Consider the following 26,818-nt stretch of genomic DNA (forward strand, 5'->3'; position numbering starts at 1 on the left):
GCCCTCTGACGCGGTTGGCGGGCTCGGGAGGCTGGCCGGCAGAGGGGCGGCCTCCATCCTAGCAAGCCGTTTCTCCTCCGTTCAGAGCCCCAAACCGTGCTTCCAGGTGAGGTAACGCAAAAGATTCACCTGCGAATCTGCCGGGGTCCGATACGGCCTCCTCTACATTGGTGAGACCCGTGGTAAATTGGGAGACCGCTTCGTCGACCGCTCTGTACCATCCGCCACAGGCGGGACTTCACGATAGCCAATTATTTACATTCCGATTTCCATTCCCGTTTCGACGTGTTGGCCCATGCCTCCTCTTGTGCCAAGTTGTGTCCACCCTCAGGGTGGAGGAGCAACCCCTTATATTACGTCTAGGTAGCCTCCAACCTGATGGCATAAATATCAATTTCTCCTGGCGGTGAATAAATTCCCCACTCTGCCCTTTCACTTCTTCTCACCTGCCTGTTACTTGCCCCTGGGTCCACTGTTCCCTTTTTCCCGCGGTCCACTCTCTGCTATTAGATTCTTTTTTTTCTCCAGCCCTTTACCTTTCCTACCCACTTCTCTTCACCTATCACCCTCCAGCTCTCCTCGTTTCTCCTCCCTCCACCCTTTTATTCTCACGTATTTCCTCTTCCTTCTCAGTCCTGAAGAAGGGTCTCGGCCCAAAACGCCGACTGTCTATTAGATGTTGCCTGACTTGCTGAGTTCATCCAGTATTTTGTGTCTGTTCTATTGTTAGCTAGTGTAGGAAGGATGTTGATGAAAGACAGAGCTTATGATGTAAGCTGTCATAAGTTCTGGCATCTGCCTGAGGAAGCCCTGGAGAAGTTGCTTGAGTTTTATAATGAGGTCTGGAAGCACTGAATTCCTCCAGGACACTGGAAAAGAATCTGAATCAGATTTATTATCACCTGCATGTGACGTGAAATTTTGAACTTAGCAGCGGCAGCAGTTCAATGCAGTACATAATCTAGCAGAGAGAGAGAAAAAAACAATAAAATAAAACATAATAAACAAGTAAATCAAAATAGATTATTAAAAATGTGAAAAAACAGAAATACTATATATTAAAAATAAAGTGAGGTAATATCCAAAGCTTCAAAGTCCATTTAGGAATCAGATGGCAGAGGGGAAGAAGCTGATCCTGAATCGCTGAGTGTGTGCCTTCAGGCTTCTGTATCTCCTACCTGACGGTAACAGTGAGAAAAGGGCATGCCCTGGGTGCTGGAGGTCTTTAATAATGGACGCTGCCTTTCTGAGACACCGCTTCTTAAAGATGTCCTGGGTACTTTGTAGGCTAGTACCCAAGATGGAGCTGATTAACAACCTTCTGCAGCTTCTTTTGGTCCTGTGCAGTAGCCCCTCCATACCAGACAGTGATGCAGCTTGTCAGAATGCTGTCCACGGTGTAATTATAGAAGTTTTTGAGTGTATTTGTGGACATGCCAAATTGCTTCAAACTCCTAATAAAGTATAGGCACTGTCTTGCCTTCTTTATGACTACATCAGTGTGCTGGGACCAGGTTAGGTCCTCAGAGATCTTGACACCCAGGAACTTGAAGCTGCTCATTCTCTCTACTAATGATCCCTCTATGAGGATTGGTATGTGTTCCTTCATTTTACCCTTCCAGAAGTCCACAATCAGCTCTTTTGTCTTACTGACATTGAGTGCCACAGGCCTCTTGCTCTCGCTTCACTATGCAAAATAATGGAGAAAATTATATTGACTCGGCAGATGTGTGTTTTGGAGAAGAGAGAGTTGCTACCAATGTGGGTTTCTTGAAGGGAGATCTATATGTGATGTCCTTGTACTAATGAGAAATGATACTCAGAAAGCTTTTACAGTGAAAGAATCTGTAGTTGCTGTGTTGTTGGAGATTGAGAAAGTTTAGGATAAGCTATGGACGGAGGGGCTTCTGATTAAATCAGTTCGCTTGGTTTTGGTGGTAGGTTTTACAACTGGGTTTTTGCAGTGTTTTGTTTGGCCAGTCGTTTAACATGAGGGTAAGTGAAGAAATGTCATCAGAGTTTGTGGTGGATAATGGGACCCTTAGGATAGTGTTATTAGTCCGATAATGTATAATCTGATGATTGATTATATTTTTGATGGTGTTGGTCCTGGGTTCAGTTTAGCTTCTGATGATGGGGCTCTAGAATACTGCCTTTGTGGTAAGGTCTGTGCAAACAGTGTTATCAGCATTGGAAAAGTGGACTTCAGACTACGGTTTTAAATTTTCCAAGTCAAAATATATGGTTTTTTTTACTCAAGAGTGTGGATTACATTCACCTTGCTCTGTAAGGGTGTTTGGTTTCAGGGGTTCCATATTTGATACTATGGCTGGATGCGAGACTGACTTGGAGAGCACGTAATAAAATTTTTGGAGGATAAATGCAAGCAGATCATTAACTTTATGCGCTGCATGGCTGGGTGTGACTGGGGAGCTTCTAGGGGTATTGTATTGACAATTTATTGTGCTTTAATATGCTCTTGTCAGGATTATAGTTGAATTATTTATGGAGAGACAGCTTGTTCAGTTTTACATAAGTTGGATGTTCTATCGGCCAGTGTACTTAGAGCATTCCACACCACACCTAAAGATCCATTGGGAGTTGAACTAGGCAATTTGTCTCTTGACCTACGTGAGAAAAATTGAACCTTGTATACTGGACTTCCTTAGTAGGGTGGGGGGGAGCATCCCATTTGACATATTCTGTTTTAGTGGATATTTGGGAATATATAAACAGAGTTGGTAAATATTTTGGGCAGATAGTTAGGGAATCTAACTGAGCAAGACATCAGCAGTATACCGGACACTCAAGGGTAGCAGGGAAGAGAAGTGTGCGCAGTCACAATTACGACAGAGAAAGTACTCAGGAAGCTGAATAGTCTAAAGGTAGATAAATCTCCCGGACTAGATGGAATGCACCCTCGTGTTCTGAAGGATCTGTGGAGATTGCGGAGGCATTAGCGATGATCTTTCAAAAGTCGATAGATTCTGGCATGGTTCCGGAGGACAGGAAGATTGCAAATGTCACTCCGCTATTTAAGAAGGGGGCAAGGAAGCAAAAAGGAAATAGTCATAGTCATACTTTATTGATCCTGGGGGAAATTGTCTTTTGTTACAGTTGCACTATAAATAATTAAATAGTAATAAAACCATAAATAGTTAGTGATATGTAAATTATGCCAGTAAATTATGAAGTAAGTCCAGGACCAGCCTATTGGCTCAGGGTGTCTGACCCTCCAAGGAAGGAGTTGTAAAGTTTGATGGCCACAGGCAGGAATGACTTCCTATGACGCTCTGTGTTGCATCTCGGTGGAATGAGTCTCTGGCTGAATGTACTCCTGTGCCCAACCAATACATTATGTAGTGGATGGGAGTCATTGTCCAAGGTGGCATGCAATTTGGACAGCATCCTCTTTTCAGACACTACTGTCAGAGAGTCCAGTTCCATCCCCACAACATCACTGGCCTTACGAATGAGTTTGTTGATTCTGTTGGTGTCTGCTACCCTCAGCCTGCTGCCCCAGCACACAACAGCAAACATGATAGCACTGGCCACCACAGACTCGTAGAGCATCCTCAGCATCGTCTGGCAGATGTTAAAGGACTTCAGTCTCCTCAGGAAATAGAGACGGCTCTGACCCTTCTTGTAGACAGCCTCAGTGTTCTTTGACCAGTCCAGTTTATTGTCAATTCGTATCCCCAGGTATTTGTAATCCTCCACCATGTCCACCCTGACCCCCTGGATGGAAACGGGGGTCACCGGTACCTTAGCTTTCCTCAGATCTACCACCAGCTACTTAGTCTTTTTCACATTAAGCTGCAGATTATTCTGCTCACACCATGTGACAAAGTTTCCTACCGTAGCCCTCTACTCAGCCTCATCTCCCTTGCTGATACATCCAACTATGGCAGAGTCATCAGAAAACTTCTGAAGATGACAAGACTCTGTGCAGTAGCTGAAGTCCGAGGTGTAGATGGTGAAGAGAAAGGGAGACAAGACAGTCCCCTGTGAAGCCCCAGTGCTGCTGATCACTCTGTCGGACACACAGTGTTGCAAGCACATGTACTGTGGTCTGCCAGTCAGGTAATCAAGAATCCATGATACCAGGGAAGCATCCACCTGCATTGCTGTCAGATTCTCCCCCAGCAGAGCAGGGCGGATGGTGTTGAACGCACTGGAGAAGTCAAAAAACATGACCCTCACAGTGCTCGCTGGCTTGTCCAGGTGGGTGTAGACACAGTTCAGCAGGTAGACGATGGCATCCTCAACTCCTAGTTGGGGCTGGTAGGCAAACTGGAGGGGATCTAAGTGTGGCCTGACCATAGGCCGGAGCAGCTCCAGAACAAGTCTCTTCCAGGGTCTTCATGATGTGGGAGGTCAATGCCACCGGTCTGTAGTCATTGAGGCGCGGCATCTTAAGTACAGGGACGAGGCAGGATGTCTTCCACAGCACAGGAACCCTCCGGAGCCTCAGGCTCAGGTTGAATACATGGCAAAGTACTTCACATAGCTGAGAGGCAGAGGCTTTGAGCACCCTGGTACTGACACCATCTGGTCCTGCAGCCTTGCTTGTGTTGAGACGTTTCAGCTGTCTTCTCACCTGTTCAGCTGTGAAGCCCACTGTGGTGGTTTTGTGTGATGGAAGGACAGATGGATGTTACAGCAAATCAGGCACTTACTAAGACTTTCAATCCTGGAATCATTTTCGTGAAGCTCCTTTGAACCCTCTCCAGTTTCAGCATGGGGGCCCAAAACTGCTGACAATACTCCCAAGTGAGGCCTCACCAGTGTTCTATAAAGCATCAATATTACATCCTTGCTTTTATAGTCTGCGCCTCTGAAAATAAATCTTATCATCGCATTTGCCTTCCTCACCACCAACACAACCTGCAAATTAAGCTTTAAGGAATCCTGCATGAGAACTCCCAAGTCCCATCACACCTCAGAGTTTTGAATTTTCTCTCTGTTTATGAAACACTTCCTGCCTATTTGAGGGTGGCAGGGTGGAGATGCGTCCCTACCCAAAGGAGGTGTAAGGTGCACCTGCCCTCTGCTAGCCCACCCCCCCCCCAAAAAAAATCAGGGTCACGTGAAGTCATGGGAGCAGATGCTGGATGGTCATATGAGCAAGTGGTGCATATCACAAGCCCTTGTTATGTGTCCACTGATGCCACGCAGACAAATACATAATGATTGAAACGTATAAGATCCTAAAGGGATTGGACAGGCTACTTGCAGGAAGATTGTTCCCGATGTTGGGGAAGTCCAGAACGAGGGGTCACAGTTTGAGGATAGAGGGGAAGCCTTTTAGGACCGAGATTAGGAAAAACTTCTTCACACAGAGAGTGGTGAATCTGTGGAATTCTCTGCCACAGGAAACAGTTGAGGCCAGTTCATTGGCTATATTTAAGAGGGAGTTAGATATGACCCTTGTGGCTACGGGGGTCAGGGGGTATGGAGGGAAGGCTGGGGCGGGGTTCTGAGTTGGATGATCAGCCATGAAAATAATTAAATGGCGGTGCAGGATTGAAGGGCCGAATGGCCTACTCCTGCACCTATTTTCTATGTTTCTATAAAGGGTATTGATAATAGCTGGGGTTACCCAGAAAAAGGCAGTGGCAAACCAATTCTGTAGAAAAATATGCCAAGGACATTGATGATCACCTATGGCATATGACGCAGCACGTGATGACGATGATGAATTTTAAGGTGATTGGAGGAAAGTATAGGGGGATATCAGAGGTAGATGTTTTATTCAAAAGGTTCAAAGGAACATCTAAACAAGGCTGATGCATTTTGAAAACAAGTCCTGTGGACTGATGAAGTTAAAATAGAACTTTTTGGCCGCATTGAGCAAAGATATGTTTGGGAAAAAAAGGTGCAGAATTTCATGAAAACCCCTCTCCAACTGTTCAGCACGGGGGTGGATCGATCATACATTGGGCTTGTGTTGCAGCCAGTGGCACGGGGAATGTTTACTGGTAGAAGGAAGAATGTATTCAATTAAATACCAGCAAATTCTAGAAGCAAATATCACACCGTCTGTAAAAAAGCCGAAGATGAAAAGGGGATGGCTTCTACAACAGGATAATGATCCTAAACACACCTCAAAATCAAGAGGCGCAAGCTGAAGGTTTTCCCATGGCCCTCACAGTCCTCTGACCTAACATCATAAAGCATCTGTGGATAGACCTCAAAAGAGCAGTGCATGCAAGACGGCCCAAGAATCTCACAGAACTAGAAGCCTTTTGCAAAGAAGAATGGGCGAAAATCCCCCAAACAAGAATTGAAAGACTCTTAGCTGGCAACAAAAAGCATTTACAATCTGTGATATGTGCCAAAGGGGGTGTTACTAAGTACTGACCATGCAGGGTGCCCAAACTTTTGCTTCGGGCCCTTTTCCTTTTTTGTTATTTTGAAACTGTAAAAGATGGAAATAAAAAAGTTTTCTTGCTTAAAATATTAAAGAAATGTGTCATCTTTAACTTTATGCCTTTTGGAAATCAGTTCATCTTTTACTCGCTAAACTATTCACAGTAACAGAGATTTTGACTGGGGTGCCCAAACTTTTGCATGCCACAGTATATATTTATTGTTCTCTAATTATAATTTGTCCTGTGTTTTCCTTCATTACATTGGTAATTAACTTTAAAATTGTTTTATGCATTGTAAAACGCACAGGGCCACACAAGGTCAAAAACTCAAGGCAGTGATAAGAAACAGGTAGCCTGCAGCTAATTGAAGGGGGCTAAAAGAAGTAAGCAGCCGTGGAAATACTGAAACCTCAATGGGAGATGGGGCTTCCGGTTAACATGGTGCTGAGCTGCGGTTTCCATCAAGGTCATAGCTCAGGCGTAGTTGTTTTAGTAAGGTTCATAGGGATGATTTTGAGGACAGAGAGCGGAGTCAGGGATGTGGGGATGTAGAAGTTTGGACTGAGTCTAGCCCTCTGCTCCACATCTGAAGGCCAGTGATGATGTTGCCTTCGGACATCTGGCCCAGAAAGCACAGTGAACGAAGACCAGCATGGACAAGGGCCTCTCATCAGTTGATCAAGGTCAGCATGTCCCCCATAGGATCAGGTAGATCAGAGGTCCATGTGGGCCGCAGGTGTGATGGCCCGTGACACCCCCCCCCCCGCCCGCCAAGATACGTGAGTTGACAAGTCCAGAGTTAAAATCCTGAAGGTCGGAGTCCCAGCATTAGTGAGTCCAGAGTTTGAGGCCTGAGTTCAGGGTCCTGATATGAGAGAATCCAGAATACAAAGCCATAGTTTGAGGTACCATCATTGACAAATCCTGAAGTCAATCAGAAGTCTGAAGGGTGAGGCCCGACAGCCAGAGCCATGAGTCTGTAATTCCAGTGGGGAAGCCAGAGACCATTGTCTGCAAGTCCGGAGGCTGGAGGCCCGGCATACCGTGTGATTGGAGGACTGTGTGTTTGTATGTATGAGAGGAAAGAAAGGGGCTAGAGGACATTCCATTTTGGCACTGGCATCTACAGCCACTTGTGAGCTGCCCTAGCTCATCCTTAGATGTGTTGGTTCTTAATGGAAACAACATATTTCATTGTATCAACACACACAAAAAATGCTGGTGAACGCAGCAGGCCAGGCAGCATCTATAGGAAGAAGTACAGTCGACGTTTTGAGCCGGGACCCTTCATCAGGACTGATGAAGGGTCCCGGGCTGAAACGTCCACTGTACTTCTTCCTATAGATGCTGCCTGGCCTCCTGCATTCAGCACTTTTTGTGTGTGTCACTTGAATTTCCAGCATCTGCAAATTTCCTCTTGTCTGCGTTTTTATTTCATTGTATGTTTCAATGTACAATGTCCAGATAAATAATTCTGAATCTGAGAGCTTATAGATGTCAGAAACTTTATGTACTTTACCTTTTCACAGAATATTCAAGGAAATTTGAAATGAAGAGGGGACTTGTGATTTGAAAATAACATATTTAATCAACCAATAAGAAAGTTTCTCCACCTGTACAGTAATAATTCAAATAATAACAATAATTATTGAATTATTATATTTTTGTATTTGAAAACTCAACACATTATTCTCACGATTAAATAGCTCTAAATGATAAAACGTAAACGTGAGCAAATATTGCTGCCTGTATATCTCAGTAATTAGAAGATAATTCTATCTACTGTTAATCAAATAAGAGATATTCTGTACTTTGTACATACATACTCTCTAAACCAACAATTTCTGATTTGTTTTCTAAATAACACAGAGAATTAAAATGCCTCATTTAGCTGTGAAGATCGTGATTCTGTTATGGTGTTTCTTCTCATCCATTTCAACTGGCTGCTTGTCCCTGTGGGATGTGCTGATGTACCACCCATGATGTAGAGCCGACTCAAACTCAAAGTAATGGCCTGCACCTGAAACCTTCTTGAAGAAAATGAAGCGAAGCAGGTCAGTGGCACTACTGATATTTTGCAAATTCTGATCCCATTTCTGTGAAAATAAATGTCAGAAACGAAGTTAAGTACAGTTACATTTCAAATGAGAAAGCTATAAATAGTATTACTCAGGACAGGCTGCCTCCACAGCAGGTGCTGAGCATGTGTTGCTGGGATGAGATTTGTGCCAGCTGCATGTTTGTAAAGATAGCCCTAACCTTGCCAACCCTTTCAGTATTTAAAGTGTTCAGGCTGGAGAGAATTGGGATCCTCTGCTCTGTTTAAACTTCTCATTACTTAATTACCTATCAGTTAAAAGTCGCTAACAATTCAGTTTTGAAACTGTTCTGAGTTGGCTGACCTGAATTGGGGAAGGGACATAGTTCTCAACATTCCAGGATTGGGGACAAAAGTACAGAGTACTGACCACTGACCTCACAGATTAGGATATTAAGTAAGGATTTAGTTGTGATATCACTCTCCAGTCAAGAGCGTTCAGTTTCAATGATCAGCTCTGTAGAAATGTATTTTTTTCATCTTATGAGTGAGTGTGTGTGTGTGAGAGAGAGAGAAAGCATTAAACCTATCTTCTCAATGCTAACTTCTGATTGTGCCGTTTTACTCCTTTTTCCAATAATTTATTCTTTGTTCTCTTCCTTGCCATCAATTCACTTTGATTTTCATGCTAACTAGCAAAACCTTGGGTAACATGCAGGGGACAATTAACCCGCAGGTCTTTAGGATACGGACAAAAGTGGAGCACCTGGAGCAAGCACACCTCCAGAATGGAGAATGGTCAGTACCTGGAATGGAAATTCTTCCGGAGGAAATCAGATATGGTGAAAGGTGTTGGAAGGTTCTCAATGATGTTATGGAACCTGAATATATGCTGGATATAGGCTAACAAAGCCAGTGTAAGGGAGATGTTTTGAAAAGTGGATAAAATTCTCTGTCACATGTGATTTGCAGAAGGCCCAAGGAAAAGGTGGAAGCAGAGGCAGATTCTCCAGACAACAATACATGGGACTGTGTACCAGTCAGTTAACCACATGCATACATGATTTCTTACCTCCACTCGCATCCTGGGATTGTCCGGTGGCCCTGAGCACGAGAGGAACGTATTCTGATTGTTTATTCCCAGAACAACCGGCAAATAATTTACTTCACCGGAAGTTGCCTTGTAGTACCTCACATTAAGTGTTACTGTCAACCAAAGGAGGGATATTTTAGCACAGTCATCAAAATACATATATACTCATATCAATAAAAGTGCTGCAATGTGGTAGCTACTTTATTTGGAGTTATAACCAAGCTATTCATTGCATCTAAGTAATCTAAGGCCATGAATGGAGCATGACACATTGGGCGGGGCAACTATTCAGACTCCCATTCTTACCCATGATTCATTCATAACTTTGTTTAGCTCTATATTCCTATTTCAGCTGGAGAAGCATGCTGATGACAGGGTTAAATAAAATGTCGCAGGCTGAAGGCAGCGCATTTTTAGAGAGTTAAAGGTATGAGAGGGACATGTGAAAAGCAATTGAAGACATTTCCTATTTTGTGCAATGTTCTTTCCCATTCGTCGTAACACCTTGAAGAGTTAGATACTTCTGCCAATCTTTCCATATTTTAAGTACAACAAAAAAGTGAGAGCATAAAGTTTACCCACCTTCGTCTGATGGCTGCTGCAAGAACATGGCCAGGAGCTGGAAGTTCTCTGATAACTTCAGGCATTTGTCTTGTTCATCCCTCACTTGCTGACACTCAGTCTTCATGAACCTGTAGGAGCTGGGCACCACTTCAGCACCTTCATAGTTGGTGTAAGTGATGGCTTCTGTTGGCACAAATAAGATTAAGTTATTGATCATGGTATATTAACAGAGATTAAACATAAATGAAATCCCGGACCCAACTATTTCTTTACTATTCCTGGGCATTGTCAGTGTTGGCAAATCTGAGTGTATTGATTTGTAGTATTGGCAGTTCTGAGTGTATTGATTTGTCGTGGTTATTCTGTTGAACATAGAACATTACAGCACCATATAGGCCTTTCAGCCTATGAAATTGTGATGTCCTTTTAATCTGCTCTGAGATCAATCTAACCCTTCTGCATAACTCTCCAATTTTTTATATATCATCATCAATGCCTATCTTAGATATTCTTAAACGGTCCTAGTGTATCTGCCTCTGCCACCACACTTAGCAGTGCATTCCACACATCCACCACTCTTTTATAAAGACCTTACCTCTGACGTTCCTCCTGTACTATCCTCTGATCACCTTAAAATTATGCTACCTTGTATGAGCCTTCTCTGCCCTGGGAAATGTTTCTGGCGATCCACTGTCTATTTTATCATCTTGTACATCTCTGTCAGGTCACCTCTCATCCTTCTTTGCTTCAAGGAGAAAAGCCTTAGCTTGCTCAACCTTTCTTCATAAGACATGCTTTCCAGTCCAGTCAGTATGCTGTCTCTTTTGGGTTTTTTTTTTGATAACCCTTCTTCTCAAATCTTTGTGGGAAAGGCACAGTCCTGCATTTTGTAGGAAATCTCATGACAGTGATGAGCATCAGTGAAGGCTCAGTGTTAACAGAACCACTGGGATCAAGAGCAGATTGCAGGCCTTCACATTGGAACCAGTGCTTCCAATTGTAACTAATCACGACAGACAGAGTAACAATACTGAAAGGAAAGATCAGCTCACCTTCTACAAGTGCATTGAAGTTTCCAAGCAAATCAGTGTCTCCAAAGCAAGTACTTTCACAGTCCCAGCTGTTTGTGCATGGCTGCTGCAACTTCCTCTTGAATTTTTCAACTGCAAGAGCCAACATGATGGCTTTCTCCAGTGTCAGCTTTGCAGAACCAGCCGTGCTAATAGATAAGAACTTTCCCGTGATCTTCAATTGGTAACTGTCTGAATGGTGACGTGCAGTGCTCAGCTCCATCAGACTTGGTGATGTTTTTTGAAATGGGCTCTGCATAATGAGAAACCACCATTAAATCTCCCAGTTCAGCTATCATAATAATTTTAGAGGGCCTGATAGCTAGGGTACAGAACAATTGATATCAGGTCCATCCCAAGATCTGTGGGCTAAACATCAGACAGTGTAAAACTCACAGTTTAAAAGGGTCCCTGACATCATACTTTCCCATCTGGATTCTCTGATACCTCATGGCAATTAAATATTTATTGATTCAAACTTGCACTAATTTTAACAATAATATCTTCCCCAAAACTTATTCTGGTATCATATCTATTATTCTTACCTTGACCCAGGGACAAGAAGTAGGAGATATAATATGACAATCCCCATTGTGCCAGTAACTTAAGGATCTGTAGATGAAAGACTTATTTCAGTCAGTTTATATGGAAAAGGGTAGATCACCTTCAGTAAGTTATTAACCATACATGAAAATCACAAATTCAAGAGATTCTGCAAATGCTAGAAATCCAGGGCAACACAAACAAAATGCTGGAGGAACTCAGCAGCTCAGGTTGCATCACCCAGCCTTTCTTTGACATTTTCCCCCTTCTTTTCCAGTCCCGATGAAGGGTCTTGGCCTGAAACTTCAGCTGTTTATTCATTTCAGTTACTGAAATAATTAGTTACATGTTGCTCTGAATCCTAGGCAATGGAAGTGGGGCCAGTCAGATATAAACCTGCTCCACGTCCACTTGTCTGTAGCTAGCCTTCACACACTTACAAAATAATATGTCTGGGATCTGGCAGGATGCACTGACCTTTATTTGAAAATTAGAAAAAACAATTCTGAGAAAACCGTAAATATTCTGAATATTGTCACAGTTACCAAATCTGATAATAATCAACTATAAGTAGACTATGCCACGCGTATAACCAATGTTATACTTCCCTTTCTCTAAAATACTGCACAGACAATTAAGTCTAAATATTTTCTCCAAATTGTACTCTCATTCTTAATGATAAGAGTACCATTCTGTTGGTTTGGTTTGAGCTGAGATCAGACATATTTAGTAGCTGTAAATATATTCACTGTTCAAAAAGGGCACTAATATGTTTGCACAACTATGTTTTACATACTAAACAAAAAGTGCTGTAGAGAAACCATTGGCTCACCTCAGGGATTCACTGTCAGCCATTGTAATTTTTACAGATCCCGTCTCAGTCCTCGTAATAGCGTAGCTCTCAGATTGTCAGAATAGTACTGCGTGAGTTCTAATTTTGCTCTGCTGATGATCAGCCTCTATCCCTTATTTAAAGTTCACTGTCCTTGTGTGCTCCTCCTCCAGGGTGTGACACAGTGAGTGGAAACTTTATGATTACAAAGTTTGGTGAATTAGCCTCTCACTTCCTCACTTGCAGATCTTGCCAAAATTACGTCCTTGTGACATGGAAGTTTGAAAATTTTTTTTAAAAATCAGAATAATATTACTGAGGTTGCACTGCAAAAGAATTAAAAATGAAATTCCCCTTTCTTTATGTTTATTTACATTGGTTTGACAGCAATTTTCTATCTCAATGTTTTGGAGGCTAAGAATCAAATTGTTTAATGATAATGCTGGAAAATTCATTTTGTAACAAACAGAAAATGTGGTTCTTTGTCCATTCTGTTCTATTTCATTTATTAAATGGATTAAGATCAGTTTATTTGTCACATGTACATCGAAACATTCGGTGAAAGGCATCGTTTATGTCAAATCAGATCTACCAGGTTTGTGCTGCCATGCTTCCGGTGCCAACGTGGCATGCCCACAAGCCTAACCGTATGTCCTTGGAATGTGAGAGGAAACCAGATACCCAGTGGAAACCCATGCGTTCACAAAGAGAACATACCAACTACTTACAGACATTAGCCAGAACAAACTTTCCACCTGTGCACTGATCTGGTGAGCACTTAATCATTTCTTTCCAGATTTCCAGTTAGCGGAGTATTCTATTTTGTGTTTATGGACTATGTCAAAGGTTGCAGATCAATAAATCAAGATGTGTTATGGATAATTGTGCATAGTGGAATTGATGCTTCCATGAGGTGGAAACACAATCAGATCAAAGTCACTGCTATTGTAGTCAAAAATGGAGATTAAGTATTAAATGATCTGAGGAGGCTATTCAATGGATATTCCCATCCTCAAAGATGGTATGCCTAGGCATTTATAATTACCATCAGACTTTAGTGCCAAGACAGTAATCAATCTCAGCCTCTTCCTAAAGTCTGAAGCACGACTGAAACTAATCATCAGTCACTTTAAAGAATTGCATTCCAGGAGTAACAGTGATGCCCCTTGATATTGTCAAAAGTCATTGAATAGTAGATTGGTCTGTAAAGTAAAGCCCATGTTATTAAGAGGAGAGAGGGAAATTGAATCCAAAATTTGTTATATGGCAGGACACAAAGATAACGATTGTTGAGTGTGATTGTGATTGGAATTTGTGATGTTCACTGTAGGAGTCTACAGGGTTCAGAACACATTGCTTTGCTGTTTACAATATATATGTTTTAAATAGATAGGCACGATCAATTAATCTGCACATGATAGAAAAATTGATTTCTGGAGGAAAGGTTTATACAGCAACAGAATGCAGTTGGTCTGGTCAGTTGTTTAGAAAAGTGATTTCCAGAGAAAAGATTTATACTGCAACAAGATGTAAATGGTCTGGTCATTTGGTCAGAAAAGTGGAAACAGGATTTTAACTATGGAAATAATTAATCAAGGTTTCTTTGGATCCAAAAGCGTTGTCTACAAGGATGGTGCCAGATTGTTAAGATTTGTAAAAAAAAAGACGGTACTCTGACGGTTGATCATGATAAGATAAACAAATCCTTTCAGGAATTTTATACTTCTTTATATCAATCAGAATTTCCTGATGACCCCACTATAATGCACGAATTTTTGAAGACATTGAATATTCCAAAATTACCACCCAATGAACGTTTAGAACTAGATGTACCTATTACGGTAGAAGAAATAAAGAATGCTATATCCACCATGAATTCAGGTAAAGCACCTGGTCCAGACAGTTATACAGTAGAATTTTTAAAATCCTTTTCTACTATACTTTCTCCTTGGTTATGTAGAATCTTTAAGGATGCAGTATTTATAGGTAAATTACCACAATCTATTTATCGAGCTTCTATTTCCCTAATTCTTATAAAAGATAGGGATCCTACTGAATGTGCATCTTATTGGCCTATATCTTTGCTGAATGTGGATTCTAAGATTTTTTTCTAAAATATTGGCAACGAGACTGGAGAATGTATTGCCTCAAATTATTTCTGTTGATCAGACTGGATTTATTAAAAATCGTTACTCCTTTAAGATTAGGAGAGGAGAAGATTGCGGCGCGACACAGCAAGCGTGGCCACTCCGAAGTGATATCGTATTTGTCAGTAGGTACCATGCACATTCCTGATTTGATGGAGACGGATCTGAGAAGCACGGAGGAACATCTGGAGAAGCTGCTGAAATGCCTGCTTCACTGCCGCTGCTATTGTGTGATCGAGAATCTCCGGAGGGGAAGGCCCCAAATCCTCGGCTTTGCCTATTGCCTGTTGCCGGGGCCGGGGTCGAAGTCGAAGTGCTCAGCAGAGATGGTGCTTGGTGTTCGAGGGCTGGTCGGAGGCTCGAAGTTTTCGGACGGACTCAAGAGTCGGCTGTGGTCGGGTACTTCCAGGGTGCTGCATCGGCAAGTTTGCGGCGCTGGAAGCTCATGGAAGGGAGAGTTTTTCTTCCTTCTACCATCTGCGTAAGATGATGGGACTTTCGAGAGACTTTGAGACATTTTTTTTACCGTGCTCATGGTCTGTTCTTTATCAAATTATGGTATTGCTTTGCATCGTTGTAACTGTATGTTATAATTATGTGGTTTTTGTCAGTTTTTCAGTCTTGGTTTGTCTTGTGTTTCTGTGATATCATTCTGGAGGAACATTGTAAATGACAGTCAAAGAGGACTGCGTGTCCTCTTAATCTAATCTAATCTAATGAATATTGCTTATACTTCTTCACCTAGAACTCCAGAATGCGTCATTTCATTGGATGCTGAGAAAGCTTTTGATAGAATCGAATGGACATATTTGTTTAATACGCTTGAGAAATTTAATTTTAGTCCGATATTTATATCTTGGATTAAATTGATATACCTTACTCCTTTGGCTCCGATACTTACCAATAATCAGAGATCTCCCTTTTTTCAGTTATTCCGTGGTACTAGGCGGGGTTGCCCTCAGTCCATTATTATTCGACATTGCCCTGGAACCGTTAGCTATTGCTATTTGTGACTCACCTAATACATTTGGTATTACCCGTGGGAATGAGATACATAAATTATCACTATATGCAGATGATTTACTATTATATATTTCTAACCCTGAGAAATCCATTCTGGCAGTATTATCTCTGTTTACTCAGTTTAGTAGTTTTTCTGGATACAAATTGAATCTTAGTAAGAGTGAACTTTTTCCATTAAATATGCAAGTTCCCATTTGTAGCTGTTCACCGTTTAGATTGATTACTGACTATTTTACTTATTTGGGGGTTAAAATTGCTAAGAGGCATAAGGATTTATTTAAGCTCAATTTTTTACTGTTAATTAGTCAGGTTAAACAATTGCTTACTAAGTGGTCCCCATTGTCTCTATCACTGATTAGCCGAATCAATGCTATTAAAATGATTATTCTACCTAAATTTCTATATCTATTTCAAGCAGTACCAATTTTTATTCCTAAATCCTTTTTTGATACTATTGATTCTAAAACGTCCTCTTATATATGGCAGAATAAGAATCTCAGGTTAAGTAAAAAATATTTACAGAAGTCCAAGAAAGATGGTGGTTTAGCATTGCCGAATTTAAGATTCTATTACTGGGCAATTAATATTCGATATTTAATATTTTGGACGCAAGATTGGGATATAATTCTAAGTCCACATTGGGTAAACCTTGAAGGTTACTCTGTACGAGGGTTTTCATTGGATTCTATTTTAGGAACTTCACTTCCCTTTGTGCTTTCTAAATTGAATAAGCAAATGGTTAATCCAATAATTAAACGCACATAATGAATATGGTTCGACTGCCGTAAATTTTTTGGTTTGAACAAATTTATATCATCAAGCCCTATTATATCTAATTTTTTTTCCAACCCTCTGTTATGGATCAAGCCTTTTTGATATGGAAAAGGAAGGGTATAAACATGTTTCCGTGATTTATTTTTGAATAACTGTTTCATGTCTTTTGAACAGTTGTCTAATAAATATAACTTGTCCAGATCCCATTTTTTTAGATATTTACAAATAAGGAACTTTTTAAATATCACGCTACCTACCTTTCCAATTTCATACTCAGCTGATATCACAGAAAAAATTTTAGGTTTAAATCCTTATCAGAAGGGATTAATAGCAGCTATTTATGATATAATTATGAAAATACAGCCTGGTATATCTGATAAAATTAAAAATGAATGGGAAAGGGAACTTCAACTTCACTTACCTGTAGAGAAATGGGAAAACATTTTTCAATTAGTTAGCTCTTCCTCTATATGTGCTAAACATACACTGATACAATTTAAGGTAATGCATAGGGCCCACATGTCTAAAGATAAGCTAGTTCGTGTTTATTCCCATATAAATCCTATTTGTGACAGATGTCACTCTGAAGTGGCTTCTTTGACTCTTAGCCCTCTTTTGGAAAAATGTTGGAAAGATATTTTTGATACTATTTCAACAGTTTTGCATTTTGATTTACAACCCCATCCTATTACGGCAATTTTTGGTTTGCCAATGACGGAACATAGACCTTCATCCTCTTCAGCCTGTCGGATGATCGCATTTGTTACATTAATGGCCAGAAGATCTATTTTATTGAATTGGAAAGAGACCAATCCCCCTACTACATTTCAATGGTTTTCCCAAACTATATCATGTTTAAATTTAGAAAAAATCAGAAGTGTCATTTTTGATCCTTCGGTTAAATTTGAAGAGACTTGGAAGTCATTTATTCAACATCTTCATATGATGTAGTTTGACCTTTTCCGCATCCGTTTTATTAACTTAGAATATATGAATAGAGGAGTGGAGTTGACGACATTAATGAATTAATTCGATCTAATAAGATAATAAGAGAAATAGATAGAGTGGATAGCCAGCGCCTCTTCCCCAGGGCACCACTGCTCAATACGAGAGGACATGGCTTTAAGGTAAGGGGTGGGAAGTTCAAGGGGGATATTAGAGGAAGGTTTTTTACTCAGAGAGTGGTTGATGCGTGGAATGCACTGCCTGAGTCAGTGGTGGAGGCAGATACACTAGTGAAGTTTAAGAGACTACTAGACAGGTATATGGAGGAATCTAAGGTGGGGGCTTATATGGGAGGCAGGGTTTGAGGGTCGGCATAACATTGTGGGCCGAAGGGCCTGTACTGTGCTGTACTATTCTATATGTTCTATGTAATATATTGATTCAGCCTTGTTTTGTTCTGTTTGGAGTTTTTTTTGGGTCTAGTAATTTATTTTTTTTCTTCGCTTTTTTTGTTGTTTTGGAATTTTTCTTTGTGATATCCTTTTCTTTTTATTTCTTTTTTCTTCATGATTAATTATATCAAGAGTTTGGAAGTCTATTACACTTGTATTATTTGTAGTTTCTTTTATATATGTTTATTACCAATAATGTAACTCCAATCTCTTTGTATCACTATTGTTATTATGTTTATGAACTTGAAAACTAATAAAAAGATTTAAAAAAGAAAGAAAGTAGAAGGATGGTGGAAGTAGATTCAATAACAGGACTTATTTTCAATGGAAAATTTGGTAAAATCTTGAAAGAAAATATGCAAATATGCATGCATGTTATGGTGAAAGAACAGTCAAATGTGACTACTGTAATGTTCTTTCAGATGGGTGGAACCTCAAATGATGTCATATAATTCTTTTTCCTTCCCTTCCCTATAGTCTTACTCTGAAGACAAAACAAGAAAAGAATTGACGCACTGGTTAACAGAGGGTAGAACTGAACTGTTGGGTCAAATATGTTAACACATAATATTCCCTCAGGTGCACATTCACGTTTTCAAAACCTGGAAAGGTATCCTACTTTCTAACAGATGGGATTCCATCTTAATAAACACAAGCAAAAGTCCGCACCCATTTATTCTTTCAAAGTCATTTAACACATAGGGGCTGGTACCAATCATCAGCTTTGGACTTAGTCCCAGAACTTGCATGCCAAGGTTTCATCAGAGATGTTTTTGTGTGAGACAAAAGTGAGCAATGTAAGCCAATCTCATCATGAGGGAAAGTTTCAGAAAATTGTAACTTGACAGCTCACTGAGGTCTCAGTCTAAAATGTCGACTGTACTCATTTCCATAGATGCTGCCTGGCCTGCTGAGTTCCTCCAGCATTTTGTGTGTGTTGCTTGGTTTTCCAGCATCTGCAGATTTTCTCTTGTTTGTTACTAAGGTCAGTGACTGCAGTTACTTGAAACATTCCCAGTTGTCAATGCAAACCAGAATACCTGTGGTCAGTTGTACTCTATATACAGGACAATGCTGAGACTGAGGTTGACAAGGCAATGAAATAAAACAGAGGCACTGGCATACAGTGATTCTTACAGTTTCCTTCCCAATTTACAGAGACTCAGATTAAGTAGATGCTGACGTACTCCACTTCACTGATGCCATCCGATTCCTAAATGGACATTGAACCCTTGGACACTACCTCACTTTTTTTTAATATACAGTATTTCTGTTTTTATCACATTTTTAATATCTATTCAATACATGTAACTGATTTACTTGTTTATTTATTATTATTTATTTGTTTTATTATTTTTTTCTCTTTCTGCTAGATTATGTATTGCATTGAACTGCTGCTGCTAAGTTAACAAATTTCAAGTCACATGCCGGTGATAATAAACCTGATTCTGATTCTGACATCGTACAGGTGCTTGAGCATGTGTTGCTGGGTTGAGATTTGTGCTAGCTGCATGTTTGTAGAGTTACCCCTAACCTTGCCAATCTTTCTTCAGTGTTCATTTTGTGAGAGAGAGGGTGACCATTCAGCCTATTTCGTGAATGCTAGCTTTTCTTGGTTCCATTGTCCCCCATTTTCCTGTAATCTATTCTCTGTTCTGTTCCTTGCCATCAATTCCTTTCAATTCTCCTGGGTAACATGACCAATTAACCTGCATGTCTTTGGGATATGGAGGAATATGGAGCATAGTCATTAAAACATGTAACTACTCAAATCGATAACAATTTAGTTTTACTGGGTAGCTAATTTATTTGGAGTTATAACTGAGCTACTCATTGGGTCAAAGTTAACCGAGGTAAAAACTGGACTATGACAAATTGTTCATCTACACATCAGCGCAGGACAGAACAACTTTTCGGACTCCCATTCCCACTCATCATCCAGTTACCTGCAGACATTCATTATTTTTCTGAGCTTTACATGCCTATCCCTGTTCGAGTAGATTGATAAAACCACAATGGAAACTCAAAGCCTCAGCTCAGAGGCAGCATGTCCAGGGAGGTAGGGAAGGGTGAAAAAGGAAATGAAGAGAATTCCACTTCCTGTGAAGTGTTCTCCCTGTTCACCATAACAGCTTCAAGATTTAGATACTTCTGCCAATTTTCTCTTATTTTAAATGCAGCAGAAAAGAGGGGTGTAAGGTTTACCTACCTTCATCTGATGGCTGCTGCATGAACATGGCTAGGTACTAGAGGGACTCGGATAAATCAGGCATTTGTATTCTTCATCCCTCACTCACTGACACTCACTCTTCATGAATCTGTAAGAAGTGGGCACCATCTTCATCACTGGTGTAGTTGATGCCTTCTGTTAGCACAAATCAGAATGAATTATTTATCATGGTAAAGTACAGTTTAAACAGGAATAAAATATTGGACTGTAATGTTTCTTTAATATTCTCCTATAGTGTCCTTTAATATTCTTATGTGCAAAGGATGGTCATAAGAGCTGTCTGTGAGTTTCTAATGTTTCTGTACTGACAAACAGCCTCCATACTTATTTAACGTGCACTGGACTCCATATGCTCCTCTCTCCTGGGTGTGCCACTGTGTAAATTTTATGATTGCGCAGTCGTTTGGTGAACTTTCCTCTCACTTCCTCCATTTGCAGATCTTTCCAAAGATTACACTGGTGACATGGAAATTTGTAAGTTTGAAAATCCGAATTATTTCACTGATAAGAGAAAATCTATAGATACTGGAAATCAAAGTAAGAACATAAGAAATAGGAGCAGGAGTAGGCCATCCGGCCCATCAAGCCTGTCCCACCATTCAGTAAGATCATGGCTGATCTGTCTGTAAACTCAGTTCCAGCTACCTGCGTTTTCTCCATAACCCTTAATTCCCTGACTATGTAAAAACCTATCGAACTGTATCTTAAATATTTTTAGTGAAGAAGCCTCAACTGCTTCCCTGGGCAGAGACTTCCACAGATTCACCACTCTCTGGGAAAAACAATTTCTCTCTCATCTCTGTCCTAAATCTTCTCCCCTGAATCCTGAGGCAATGTCCCCTAGTTCTAGTCTCACCTACCAATGGAAACAACTTTCCAACTTCTACCTTATCTATTCCTTTCAAAATTTTGTATGTTTCGATAAGATCCCCTCTCTTTCTTCTGAATTCCATAGAGTATAATCCCATATGACTCAATCTCTCCTCATAGGTTAAACCCTTCATCCCTGGAATCAACCTGGTGAACCTTTTCTGCACTGTCTCCAAAGCCAGTATATCCCTCCTCAAGTATGGAGACCAGAACTGCACACTGTACTCCAGGCGCAGCCTCACCAGTACCCTGTATAGTTGCAGCATGACCTCCCTGCTCTTGAATTCAATCCCTGTAGCAGTGAAGGCCAACATTGCGTTTGCCTTCTTAATAACCTGTTATACCTGCAAGCCAACTTCTTGTGATTCATGAACAAGCACTTTCAAGTCCCTCTGCACAACAGCATGCTGCAATCTTTCACCATTTAAATAATAATCTGCTCTTTTATTATTCCTTCCAAAGTGGATGATCTCGCATTTACCAACGTTGTATTCCATCTGCCAGACCTTGGCCCACTCACTTAACCTATCTATATCTCTCTGCAAACTCTCCACATCCTCTGTACAATTTGCTTTTCTACTCAGTTTGGTGTCATCAGCAAATTTTGCTATGCTACACTCAGTCCCCTCTTACAAACAGCTGTGGGTCCAGCACCGACGCCTGCAGCACCCCACTCAGCAAGCTTCAGTTATTTCTTGGTTAATCGCCTCTGCCACTGCAATATTTTTATTAGACGGCCTATAGACAACACCCACCAGTGATTTTTTTCCCTTTACTATTCTTAATCTGTACCCAGATGGACTCAACATTCTGCTCTGTAGATCTTATATCGTCTCTCACAATTGCCCTGATCTCATCCCTAATCAAGAGCACCACCCCACCTCCTCTGCCTTCCTACCTGTCTTTCTGTATTACCTGATACCCTTGGATATTTAATTCCCAGTCATCTCCACCTTGCAACCACGTTCCTGTAATGGACACTAAATCATATGCATTGGTACCGATCTGTGCCACAAGTTCACTAACCTTGTTTCTAATACTACGGGTATTTAGATAAAGTGCCCTTATACCCATTGTCCTTTTAGAATCTAGTGACCTATGTGATTTTTGCTTTTTACTTTTATGCACTCTACTCTTTTTTTCTTCACTATCTCTAGCTTTGGTCTCTGCATCACTTCCCTCTTCTTTTCTGTGTGAGTTCCCATCCCCCTACCATATTAGTTTAAAGCCTCCCCAACAGCACAAGCAGACATAAAATGCTGGGAGATCTCAGCAGAGCAGGCAGGATCTATGGAGAAGAGTACAGTCGATGTTTCGGGCTGAAACCCTTTGCCAGGACTCGAGAAAAAAAACCGAGGAGTAGATTTAAAAGGTGAGGCGGGGGAGAAAGACAAGGTGATAGGTGAAACCTGGATGGGGAGGGATGAAGTAAAGAGCTGGGAAGTTGATTGGTGAAAGAGACACAAGGCCATGGAAGAAAGAAAAGGGCAGCGGAGCACCAGAGGGAGGTGATAGGCAGGTAAGCAGATAAGGTGAGAGAGAGAAAAGGAGATGGGAAACGGTGAAGGAGACGGGGGGGGGGGGCTCATTACTGGAAGTTCGAGAAATTGTTATTCATACCATCAGGTTGGAGGCTGCCGAAACAGAATATAAGGTGTTGTCCTCCAACCTGGTGTGGCCTCATCACGACAGTGGAGGAGGCCATGGATAGACATATTGGAATGGGAATGGGAAGTGGGATTAGAGTGGGTGGCACTGGAAGATCCCGCTTTTTCTGGTGGACAATGCGAAGGTACTCAGTGAAGCAGTCTCACTGGTATACAAGAGGCCACATTGGAAGCATCGGACACAATATATGACTCCAGCAGACTCACAGTTGAAGTGTCACCTCACATGGAAGGACTGTTAGAACCTTGTTTGGTAGTGAGGGAGGAGGTGTGGGGGGAGGTGTAGCTCTTGTTCCACTTGCAAGGATAAGTGCAAGGAGGGAGATCGGTGGGGAGGGATGAATGGTCAAGGGAGTCATGTAGGGAGCAATCCCTGTGGAAAGCAGACAGTTGGGGAAGAGGGGTAGATGTGTTTGGTGGTGGGATCCAGTTGGAGGTGGTAGAAGTTTTGGAGAATTATGTAGTGGACACAGAGGATGGTGCATGGTAGGTGAGGACAAGAAGAACCCTATCCCTGGTAGGGTGGTGGGAGTATGGGGTAAGAGCAAAACCTGTGTGAAATAGAAGAGATGCAGTTGAGGACAGTGTTGATGGTACGGGAAGGAAACCCCCTTTCTTTGAAAAAGGAGGAGATCTCCTTCGTTCTAGACTGAAAAGCCTCACCCTGAGAGCAGATGTGTTGTAGACAGAGGAATAGAAAGAAGGAGATGGCGTTTTTACAAGTAATACGGTGGGAAGATGTACAGTCCAGATAGCTGTGAGAGTCCGTGGGTTTATAATAGACATCAGTGGATAAGCTGTCTCCAGAGACAGAGACAGTGAGATCGAGAAAAGGGAGGGAGGTTTCAGAAATGGACCAGTTAAGTTTGAGGGTAGGGTGGAAGTTAAAGGCAATGTGGATGAAATCAATGAGTTCAACATGGGTGCAAGGAGCAGCATCAGTGCAGTTGTCGATGTAGCGTAGGAAAAGTGCGGGACGGTCACCAGTGCAGGCTTGGAACATAGACTGCTCTACGTAGCCGACAAACAGACAGACATAGCTAAGACCCTTGTGAATGTCCATGGCTACACCTTTTGTTTGAAGGAAGTGGGAGGAGCCAAAGGACAAATTATTTAGAGTGAGGATCAATTTCACGGATGTTATGTTGTAAAAGAATTAAAAATAAAATTCCCCTCTTTACACTTGTTGACAATGTCTTGACAGCAATTTGATATTTTGGTGATTTTGAAACTGAGAATCACTTTGTTTTGGAGACAGTAACCAGAAGATTCATCTTGTTATATACCAGATATACTGTTTTTCTCTCATTCCAGCAAGTTCTATTTCATTTTTCTTCCAGGACAAGATCTTCCATAGATGCAACTGATCCAATGAGCGTTTGCAATATTTCTTTCCAGAGCACCAGTTGCTGGAGTACTTTCCTTTGTGTTTCCAGACCATCTCAAATCCAGTAGCTGAATGTCAATAAATCAAGCTGTATTTTGTCTCAAGTAGAATTGAATCCTCATTACGTAGATGGACAATCAGATCAAGGTTACTGCAGTTACCTGTTATCATTGGTCTTTGCTGAACAGTTGTTCGGATGGAACAGTGCTCTGAATTCTTCAGCACTTTACAAAGTTCTGAAAATTTTCAGCCAGATTGTGGAGAGAGCAGATGATACAAAGTAAAACCTTGATTGTAAATGGAAAGCAGTTTTCCCTCAGAATTTACATGAATGTGTGTGTGCCTTCAAGAACATACCAAGTCCTCCCAAACTAGAAGTCCTGGATGAACCAAGAGATTTACAGTCTGCTGAATGCTAATCTGTGGCATTCAAGACTGACAATCCAGAACCCTACAAGAAGTACTTGTACAACCTAGAAAAGAGATTGTGAGAGCAAAAGGCATTTCTGTGTAAAGTTGGAGATACAATCGGATGTACAACAGCTGTGGCTGGATGAGCTCAACACTTTTATACACATTTTGTCAGAGAGAATAAGACCATATCTGTGGAAATCCCCAGGTCATCTGGCAACTCTGTGATTCGTGTCTCAGAAGCCAAAATTAGAACTTCCTTCAAAAGGGTGTACCCTCCTTGCAAGACATTAGGTCCTGATTGTGTACCTAACAGGGTACTGAAAATTTGTGCCAGCCAGCTGGCTGGAATGTTCAAGGACATCTTCAACCTCTCACTGCCACAGTCAGAGGTTCCCATCTGCTCCAAAAGGCATCAGTCATACTGACGCACAAGGTTCAAAGTAAGTTTATTGTCAAAGTACATATATGTTACTATATACAACCATGAGATTCATTTTCTTATGGGCATTCACAGTAAATACAAAGAAACACTACTGAATCAATGAAAAACCGCAAACAACAAGATGAAGAGTCCTTGAAAATGAGTCCATAGAGTGAGAGAACAATATTAAGTGGACTGAAGTCGAGTGATGTTATTCCCTCTAGTTCGAGAGCCTGATGGTTGAGGGGTAATAACTGTTCCTAAACCCGGTGGTGTGAATCCTGAGGCTCCTGTACCTCTTTCCTGAAGGCAGCAGTGAGAAGAGGGCATAGCCTGAATGGTGGGGTCCTTGCTGATGGATGCTGCTTTCCTGTGACAGCACTTCATTTAGATGCGCTCAGTGTCCGGGTGGGCTTTATCCGTGATCTGTGATAGACTGAGCTGTATCTTAAACTTTTTGTAGGCTTTTCTATTGAAGGGTATTGGTATTTCCATCCCAAGCCGTGATGCAACCAGTCAGTATAATCTCCACCTCAATTTACAGAAGTTTGTCATAATGTTAGATGACATGTTGAATCATCAAAAACTTTTTAGAAAGTAGAGGCGTTGCTGTGCTTCCTTTCTAATGGCGCTTGCGTGCTGGACCCAGGACGGATCCTCTGAAATGATAACGCTGAAGAATTTGAAGTTTCTGATTCTCTCCACCTCTGATGCCCCAATGACAACTGGCTCAAGGACCTCCAGTTACTTCCTTCTGCGGTCAATAATTAGCTCCTTGGTCTTACTGACATTGAGTGAGAGGTGGTTGTTGTTGTGGTACCACTCAGCCAGATTTTCAATCTCTCTCCTACAGTATATGCTAATTCGTCACCATCTTTTATTCTGTTAACAATGGAGATGTTGTCAGCAAACTTGCATTGGAGCTGTGCTTAGCCTCAAAGTTGTAAGTGTAAAGTGACTAGTGCAGCAGGCTAAGCACACAGCCTTGTGGTGCACCAATATGAAAATCTGTTAACTCTGCTTCTCGTCCCATAGATGCTGCCTGACCCTGTGATCCTCTCCAGCATTTTCTATTTATGTTTCTAAGAATCTAAAGATATTTGCTTTTCTCTCTTTGATGCAAAAAAAGACGTTGTACTTCGCTTCAAACCTATTTTCCACACAATGTGCTTTCAATGCTGGAGCTGTGTGCACTAACTTCTAACGAGTTGTTCTGGAATCCGCTCATTCATCCGATTAAACTGCATCAGCAGGTTCAAGTGTTCACTTTAAATGGCAATATGTCCACCTGTATCATTGGCCTATCTAAGTCTTCAAAGTTCACTACACACTCAAGTTTGTGTTCTTGTACATTTTGAAATTGTTCCCTTTATTTAAGAAACCTTACTCTTTCAAGGTTTGACATTGTAAGTAACTATGAGGGAGAATATTTGCTTGGCTTGACGTGCAAAGATGTACCTCGGATGGACAACCAAAATGTTGTATTTATGATGGTTGGCTATATTTAACTAACATCACTGCAAGGTATGTTAGCTATTCACTTATTGTTCTCTAGTTATAAATTGTCTTGCCCTTTCCTTCATTACTCTAGTGATTAACTTTAACCATGCTTCCTTTATGCTCTGTAAAATGAGCTGGGCCACCCAAGGCCAAAAGCTCAAGGCAATGATAAGAAACGTAGCCAGCAGCTAATTAAAGGGGGCAAAAATAAACAAGTGGCTGTGGAAATACTGAAGCATCATTTGCCAATGAGAGATGGGGCTTCTGTACTTGCAAACCCTCCCCCCCACCAGATCAGAGGTCCATGTGGGCAGGAGGTTTGAAGGTCGGTGATCTTTGAGATATGAGAGTCAGCAAGGCCAGAGTTAAAGTCCTGAAGTCTACAGTCCCAACATCTGTGAGGCAGGTGCTTGAGGCCTGAATTCGGGGTCCTGTCATCAGCATCCAGAGTACAAAGCTTTTGTTTGAGGTACC

At 41.3% G+C, this 26,818-nt stretch overlaps 1 protein-coding gene and 1 long non-coding RNA gene across 4 annotated transcripts; one reads left to right on the forward strand and one right to left on the reverse strand.

Annotated features, from left to right (window-relative positions):
- Nucleotides 1-15: 15 nt before the first annotated feature.
- LOC134351069 (uncharacterized) lies at nt 16-18,001 on the forward strand. Of its 3 annotated transcripts, none has more exons than XR_010019062.1 (4): nt 16-106; nt 8,244-8,428; nt 13,101-13,284; nt 14,717-18,001. It is a non-coding gene; the product is annotated as an uncharacterized LOC134351069 (long non-coding RNA). The 3 variants fall into 3 exon arrangements; XR_010019063.1 differs by having other exon boundaries at nt 14,722-18,001; XR_010019061.1 differs by lacking the exon at nt 13,101-13,284.
- Nucleotides 7,988-13,073, reverse strand: LOC134351067 (interleukin-1 beta-like). Its single transcript, XM_063057109.1, has 6 exons — nt 12,515-13,073; nt 11,685-11,751; nt 11,122-11,392; nt 10,088-10,252; nt 9,485-9,618; nt 7,988-8,470 (listed from the first exon to the last, which is right to left on the reverse strand). Exons 1-6 carry the CDS (start codon nt 12,535-12,537, stop codon nt 8,258-8,260), a joined length of 873 nt encoding a protein of 290 aa, XP_062913179.1. The 5' UTR covers nt 12,538-13,073; the 3' UTR covers nt 7,988-8,257.
- Nucleotides 18,002-26,818: the final 8,817 nt, after the last annotated feature.

Source organism: Mobula hypostoma, chromosome 8 (assembly GCF_963921235.1).
Source record: "Mobula hypostoma chromosome 8, sMobHyp1.1, whole genome shotgun sequence".
Classification (NCBI taxonomy): Eukaryota; Metazoa; Chordata; class Chondrichthyes; order Myliobatiformes; family Myliobatidae; genus Mobula; species Mobula hypostoma.